General features: G+C 39.2%; 1 protein-coding gene across 1 annotated transcript; it reads right to left on the reverse strand.

Annotated features, from left to right (window-relative positions):
• Positions 1-2,405: 2,405 nt before the first annotated feature.
• Positions 2,406-5,705, reverse strand: LOC141784730 (E3 ubiquitin-protein ligase TRIM21). Its single transcript, XM_074662574.1, has 6 exons — positions 5,656-5,705; positions 5,461-5,556; positions 5,114-5,341; positions 4,995-5,014; positions 3,131-3,273; positions 2,406-2,983 (listed from the first exon to the last, which is right to left on the reverse strand). Exons 1-6 carry the CDS (start codon positions 5,689-5,691, stop codon positions 2,406-2,408), a joined length of 1,101 nt encoding a protein of 366 aa, XP_074518675.1. The 5' UTR covers positions 5,692-5,705.
• Positions 5,706-7,416: the final 1,711 nt, after the last annotated feature.

The raw sequence follows: 7,416 nt of genomic DNA on the forward strand, positions 1-7,416 counted from the left end.
TACCCATCCATATTTTGGCACTTTTTGTGTACTTGTTTAAGTTTTGCCATATGCAGCTTGTGAAAACAGATCAGTTTGTCTTTTAGCAAATCATTCCAGATTAAATCAGTACTGAAGCCTTTTTTAGCACCACTATAAACCTTGGCATTTGTGGAGTGACAAGGTTTTTTGGATCTTGATGTTCTGCTTGAGATGATGACAAAGAGACGTTTCCTTTTAGAGGGGGGAGTCTACCGATATGTGCTGTGCAATTAAACATTACTGGATTGGCTCCTTTGCTCACCTAACCAGCACGGCAACATACTGTTTGTCTAGATGAGAAACTCAGAATATGTTGCCCTAGATAAAGTGTAAGGGGAAATAACTGTTCCCGTAAAGTCTAAAGTTTGATAGTGAAACTTAAAATGTGTGAGCTAGAAAACAAATCCCAGTGAGTGAATTCTTTGATGCTTCAGATCTAAACCTTAGAATATGTGGATGTGGTATCATTAGTGGTATCGCTCTTATGTCTTAAGTATATACCACCTCAATTCTTAAAGGGGCTGCAAGGACTCTGGAAAAAACAAGTGCTGTTCTCTTTTCTGCTTTTCAAGCCTGATTCCCATGAGCACTTGAATCCTCTCTCAGTTTGTAATGTAGTTTAGTCGCTGGCTATATTGAAGTAGCTTGCAATGTTTCCCTAACTTGTAATGTTAGCCAATCCTGGTTTCTCCTACCAGTGCTTACAACCTCACCAAGCAGAGCAAACTTAACCTCCCTCCTCATTTTGTTGATAGACTCTCAAGTTTGGAGGTTAGAATCAACATTATTACAAATAGTTTAACCAAGGGGAAACATCCAGTTCAAAAAAATAAAGCTAGTATGGAAGTGCTAAAAGTTGCTGTTTATCACAAATCCGCCGAGGCTAGCTGCAGACAGACCACATTAGAGGTGGGCGGATCGATCCAAATATCAATAGTATCCATACCAGCATTGGTATTGACATCGAATAATACCAGTGTAAAAAGGTCGATACTCTTGTTTAATTTTTTCTCCTGCATGCACCGACCGTGCACGACCTGACTGTGTCTGTCTGTGTAAGTGTCCATGATGCACCGTAAAAAATGGTTTGTTTGAATTTTTTTATACCATTTGTTTTGGTGTGATGATTCTTTGTACTTAACTATTTTTTAAAACAATGAGTGCAACAATGGGAAACTTTTTATTTATTTTTTGTGTTGTAGTCTTCAACTCTGTACCTAAAAAGAAGTGGGTTTTTTTTGTTATACCTTTAAGTGATATATTTTTGGACTTTACTTTGAAGAAAAGTATTCCACACATAATGTTTAGGGGATTTTTTTTTTTTTACTGTTGTATTGTGTGTGAACATACATGTTTATCATAACTCTAAAATAATTTGTAGTCACCTTTGAACTTTGCCCAAAATAATCACAAAAAAAACAACTTAAGGTCAAGAGTTTGATGATACATCAACCTTAAATAATAAAAAGTATCAGTACCAGTATCGGTACCAGTATCGGTACCAGTATCGGTACCAGTATCGGTACCAGTATCGGTACCAGTATCGGTACCAGTATCGGTATCAGTATCAGTGATACTGGCCTTGTACCTACTTGGTATCGAATCGATACCAAAATTCCCATTATCACCCACCTCTAAACCACATACACATCAAGCCCCCGGCGGGTCTTCCTCTGTCTTGTGGAGCAAGAAGTGAACACAGAGTGTTGTGTCTGAATGTGTTTATTTTTGACTGACATATAACATCTGTGGCCTCTGTGTATCCACTGATGTGTGTTCAAATATATTAACATGATTTAAAATTTGAAAATTTGGAAATAATTGTATGAAAATATAAAAAAAACGGTCCAGTCAACCAAAAATGTCACAGACCACCTAGGAGCCAAAGATCCCATGTTGAAGACCTTTGATATATGGGGATGCTAGTCCACATGGCAAAGATGACACCGTTGATGCTGAACAAGAAGATTTTCCAAAAGCATGGCTCCAAATTTAGAGATTCCAGGTGCTTAACTCTGCTTCCTGCTGACCTGACTTTTTGCTTATTTAACATTTTTGGCATCTTCAAAAAAACTTCCACAAAGGATACCTCAACTGTTGAGCAGCTGAAACCCAATATCTGTCAAGGATGAGGCAGGATATCATCTCATAGAGAAAGTTCAGTTGCACAATCATTTTAAAATACGCACTGTTTTGTAAAGTATTAACCTGCATGACCTGAGGTAGCTTTTTGAAATTCCTTACGGTAAATGTAGGCCAATCTGACACGTACAGTACTCAGAGCTGCCAATAGTTAAGAATGTCAGATAGCCATCAATGCGTCCGCCCCGTGGATCACATTCCTGACCACCTCTGCCCGCTTCTCCAGGTGTCCCTGCCCCTCCTCAGAGGACAGGAGCTGACCGAGAAGCATCACAGATCTTGAGGGATTTCCAGTTTGTGCCTTCGTTGTCATGGCCGGGACATAAAGCTTGATGCAGGGTGTCAGTGAAGGTCCCAGTGCAGAAACAGTGGAGAGGCGTCATTGTGTCAGCTCCAAGAAAACACACCAAACCCCCAGGGAAACTGCAGTACACCCCAATGCGAGTGAACTTTTTCCCTGCCAGCATTGTCAGCTCATGTGGGACACCGCCATGCCAAGCTGTGTAGTCTCCGTTGTAATACTCCACACACCAAGACTCTTTGCCACGGCCCAGCCAGGAGTCCTCCTCACGGCCTTTGCGAGGGATACTGGGGTAGGAGAGCCCCAGCTCCCAGTACGTCTTCCCACTCACCTCCACCTCCCAGTACTGGCGACCCTCACTAAAGCCTTGCTTGCTGACTACATTCAGGGTGGTGTCAAAGCGGGATTCAGTCTCTGGGACATCCTGCCAGGTGTCTGTGTAGGTGGCAGAGTCACCTGAAGGAGAGATGATCAGCTTTGGGTGCGCAGTGTCAGCATCAAGGACAACATCTGCAGCATCTGTGAGACAGGGATCAGAAAATTAAACCAAAAACAAACACTTCACACCAGCAGCGTCTCCTAACAGGAAGTGACTTTAACCTTTGACATAGCTTGGAGCACAACTCCTTCACATGTCAATCTACCTGTCTGTGTGGGTGAACTCACAGCTCTGAAACAGCTTCTTGGTGACAGGGACCTGGGATCTGATGAAGAGCAGCAGGTTGATGGTGAGACTGAGAAGCTGTTCGTTCCTGAATTCGTCCATTTGAATCAGGTCAGGGTCAGTTAACTTCATGGTGTCAGATATTCTGATTACAAAATGAAACCAGATGATTCCTCGTCAAAAATATTGTCAATAATTCCAATGACATTTCAATCAATACTGTTCAATGAAAATGACAAATACTGATCATTAGAGTCTTATAAATTAAAATAATTCATTCATCTGTTTTGTAACAATATGAAAATGTTAATCACTGTCTACTATACAAACAACCTTTTTTAAACTAACAACCCAAAAAATAAATAAAAAAAACAGCAACATCCTCCATATCTTAAATTGATACTAATGCATCTTTACAAGCTGAAACAGTAAAAGAAACCACCAGCAATAGAAGTGACTGTGACACAACTGCTTTTTTTAACACCTGATGCTGCTGCCAGTGCTGCGGTTGGTGTCGGATAATGCCATTCACTGCTAGCCAACAAACAGTCTGATTAGCATTTTCAAGGCAAAGATTCATAATGAGTAATATATGTGAATGCTCAAAGTGAGTATGATGAGTTTATCTTGTTCTAAAACCCAATTTTTTACCCTGTTTGTCAAATGTATCATGTTTGATATATTAGATTCAAAGACCTCAATCTCATCAGCATGGTAAAAAGTTTTCTTTAAACTTGCTCAAAAATGTGAAAAAATAAAAATAAATAAATTGCAGTCTACCCTCCTAAAGATTGTCAAACCACTGCAGGCAATTAAAGTTGGATTTTGGCTCTTTCCAAAACAGCTGCTCGCATGAAGTAATCCACAAACTGTTTTTTTTTTTCATGAAAATCATGTTTAATTTTTAAGACTCTGTGGAAAGAATATCTAAATTATTACATTTTTTTAACCTAATTGTTTTCTACATTGAAAGGATGGGTATTTATGAAAAAGTGTAGTAAAAACGTTGCCAAAACCGCCCAGTGTGTCATATGTAATACAAAAAAAATATTTAAAATGTTTTTTTTTTGTTTATCTATTCATTTTTCGTGGATTTTGTTTAAATTGTTAATTAACACCTCACTTTCAAAAAAAAATAAAATAAAATAAAATAAAAAATACAGTAAATGTTTGATGGGTCAGGCTTTTCAGGGTTAAAAGACAAAATCAGCCAAATTAAGAGGTACTGCTCTGTCCATAGGGGGCGCCAAAATCAAAAGCCCCTTATCCTCCTAAGACCCAGCATCCACATATCTGGATATTACTCTGCTGCCTCTCAGACCCATGATACTTCATTCTTTAAAACTTTTATCCAGTAGCCACATTTAGGGACACTGCTCTCATCATCTTTGGTGATATCACACCATTTTTTCCACTGAAATGGATGTAAAAGGATACTATAGAATATATATTTTTTCCCCATGAGGGACCAATAAAAGATATTCTATTATATATTCTTTTACACCAATTCAAGTGGGGAAAAAAACAGCCTATGTGAGTTCAATGACACTTATAACAAATAATGGACAGTGAAACTTCCTGTTCAAAGACCAGGTTTGGTTTTTATACTTGTACTTTTATTTATCCCAAATAGTAAGGAGAAAAACACACACACACACACAGGCCAGAAAAGATCTCAGGAAGGGTCTCAGAAAGTCAAAGGAGTATTTAAGAATAAAAGAAATAGCCAGAACTAATGCACATACCTTGTTGGCAACTGCATGATCATTTACTGAAATATGCAGATATTCTACAAGTGGCTTTTGATTATTTATTCCCACACAAAAGCTTAGTATACATCTGTTACTCAGTACAGTGAAGACTTACCTTTTCTCTGTTTCAGCATTCTGTAGAAGATATAAAACCATCTTGTTATTATAAATACCTAAATTATATAATTCTGTTCCTTATAACTGGCATGGGATCAGAATTTTGGATTTTAGTACCTGAGTGTCAGTGTCTTTTGTTTTCACTTTGGCTCCAGTGTTGGAAAGTTCCAGGTCTAGCTCCTGAGTGAGGTGGTAGCACTCTTCTAACCTGTCCTCCAGCAACTTTTCTGTGGCCTCAAGCTCGATGTCCAACTGGGTCAGCGTGATCTGAAGATCCTCATCCAGGACCCGCTTCATGTCCTCGTACTTTTTCTTTATTTTCTCCTTCATCTCATTGGTCTTTTTCTGAAGTCAACAGGCCAGGGTAATTGAAAAAATAATAATTAACAAACTCTTTCTTTCTCTTTTTTAAAAATTATACTTAAAAAAAATAAGCTTAAGAAGTGACAACACAGGAGACTCACTGTTATCGCCACCTGCTTTGCTGCAAGTTTCTTCATCCTGGAAGCAACAACATCTCTTTGTTTCTGCAGGTGCTGCTGATGTCTCAGAACAGACGTCTTTGAATCACACAAGCAAAAAGCATAAGGAGACAGATCATGAAGCACAGATAAAAGGAACAGATGCTCAGGGTTACTGGTTTAAGTGGGAGTGCTTACTTCATGTGTGGCCTTCCCGCCTGTCTTGCTATCCATTCTGTGTGCAGGGGTACGACTCAAACTCCACTAAACAGAGACAGAGTGACCGTGAAGGCTTTTATAGGGCCGTCACAGGTGTGCAGGCTGGGTTTGGGGGGGAGGGTGGCCTTGTAAGTGAATGCCTTCCTTTATTAAGACGAGAACATGAGTCTAAATTTTGGAGACAAGAGCAAGGTTCAGAGAGAGAAGGGCGAACTGATTGAAAGACTGTTGGAAGATTTATACTGTGTCCAAGTAAACAAGAAGGCTATTTTTACACTAACCTGACATTGAACTTGATGTATGGGCGTGTTTGTGGCTTACATGAGCCATAGAGGAAGCTTTCATAAGACATTTAAGGCGCTTTGTTTGATCTAATGAATGATTCAGGAAGTTATTTTTTACTAATGTATCATTTTCACATTTTCATTTCTGGGAATGACCTTAAAATATAAAGTGCTTACCTATACCGCCATGACTCTTTACAGGCGAAGTATAAATCAGTAGTGTATGTTCAATTCATTCAAGACAACAGACTACTCCTTTAAGTAGTATCAGGTGTCACAAATGCGTCACAGCCTCAGAATTTGAGTGACCCGTGTCCTCCCCTGTGTATTTTCCTTCGTGTTTACTTGCAACAAAGCAGCACAATACAAAAAAAGTCACTGACATGCCTGCTAGCACAACAATAAAAGATGGCTGGAGCTGCTTTTTGTAGAGGGATTTGCCTGTCATTGAACGTCACGTGACATATACTGAAGTGACTCTGGTGATTTATCATTTACGTCATTAATTCTTAAAGGGCAAAGCATGTGTGAACTTCTGACTGAGCATCTATTACATATTAGAATAGCATAGAATAGAATAGAATAGAATAGAATAGAATAGAATAGAATAGAAAATACTTTATTTATCCCTGAGGGATAAGAAGGAGTCACAGCAGCAATCAAGAAAACAAAAGTAACAAAGTGTATAGAAAGTGCAAAAAGGTTTATAAGAAAATAGATGATGTCAGCTTGTTCATCATTGTCCAGTTCAGCCAGCCTCCAGCTCCACAGGGTCCAGGACTGAGCTTCTTCAGCAGTCTGTTCAGTCTCTGTCTCCTGGATCCTGTCTGCTCACAGCAGGTGAAGCTCCTCCAATGTGGCGTTGGTGTCTGGTGTTAGCTCTGTTATCCATGTCTGTGAATAGCATGATGCTACTCTGCTTTCTTGTATTCCCTCTGTTGCTGGGTTAGCACTGCTAGCTTATCCATCTTATTGGAGATTAATCTTATGTTCCCAATAACGATGGATGGAAGGACAGGTCCATGTCGTCATTTCTTAGGTCACACCTGAGAACCAGCATGCCGTTCTCACCTCCTTCTCGTCACCTTGTGGGGAAACATCAGGCCTTGCACCAGTTAGCATTGACATGCTACAGGCAGCTAACAGTTGATCTCACATGTTGGATCTCCAGACAAACACAGGAGCAAAAATAGTAAAAATATCACTGAAGACAAAACCAGTTTGGTGTCCATGACCAACAAATGAGCAATACAAAAAAGACAAAAAAGAGACAAAAAAATTACAAGAAACGGACAAAGAAGACAAGGCTGCTGCAACAGGCAGCAACAAGCAACAGAGCGGTGCCTAGCAATTAGCCTTGTGATTAAAATATTAATAACGGCTCAGTCTAGTCTTTTATATTAAGTCATTTTTAATGCTTTCAAAAATTGATTCAGCTGTTGAAAACATCTTATAG

The sequence above is a fragment of the Halichoeres trimaculatus genome, unplaced genomic scaffold (genome assembly GCF_033239565.1).
Source record: "Halichoeres trimaculatus isolate MK-OKI-2021-1 unplaced genomic scaffold, fHalTri1.1 fHalTri1_scaffold_23, whole genome shotgun sequence".
Lineage (NCBI taxonomy): Eukaryota > Metazoa > Chordata > Actinopteri > Labriformes > Labridae > Halichoeres > Halichoeres trimaculatus.

Coding starts and splice junctions, on each gene's coding strand:
- LOC141784730 (XM_074662574.1), bottom strand. CDS start 5,691: ATGGATAGCAAGACAGGCGGGAAGGCCACACATGAA. Junction 5,557..5,655: donor GCGGGAAGGCCACACATGAA/GTAAGCACTCCC, acceptor TGTGATTCAAAG/ACGTCTGTTCTGAGACATCA. Junction 3,274..4,994: donor AATGCTGAAACAGAGAAAAG/GTAAGTCTTCAC, acceptor TTTTGTAATCAG/AATATCTGACACCATGAAGT.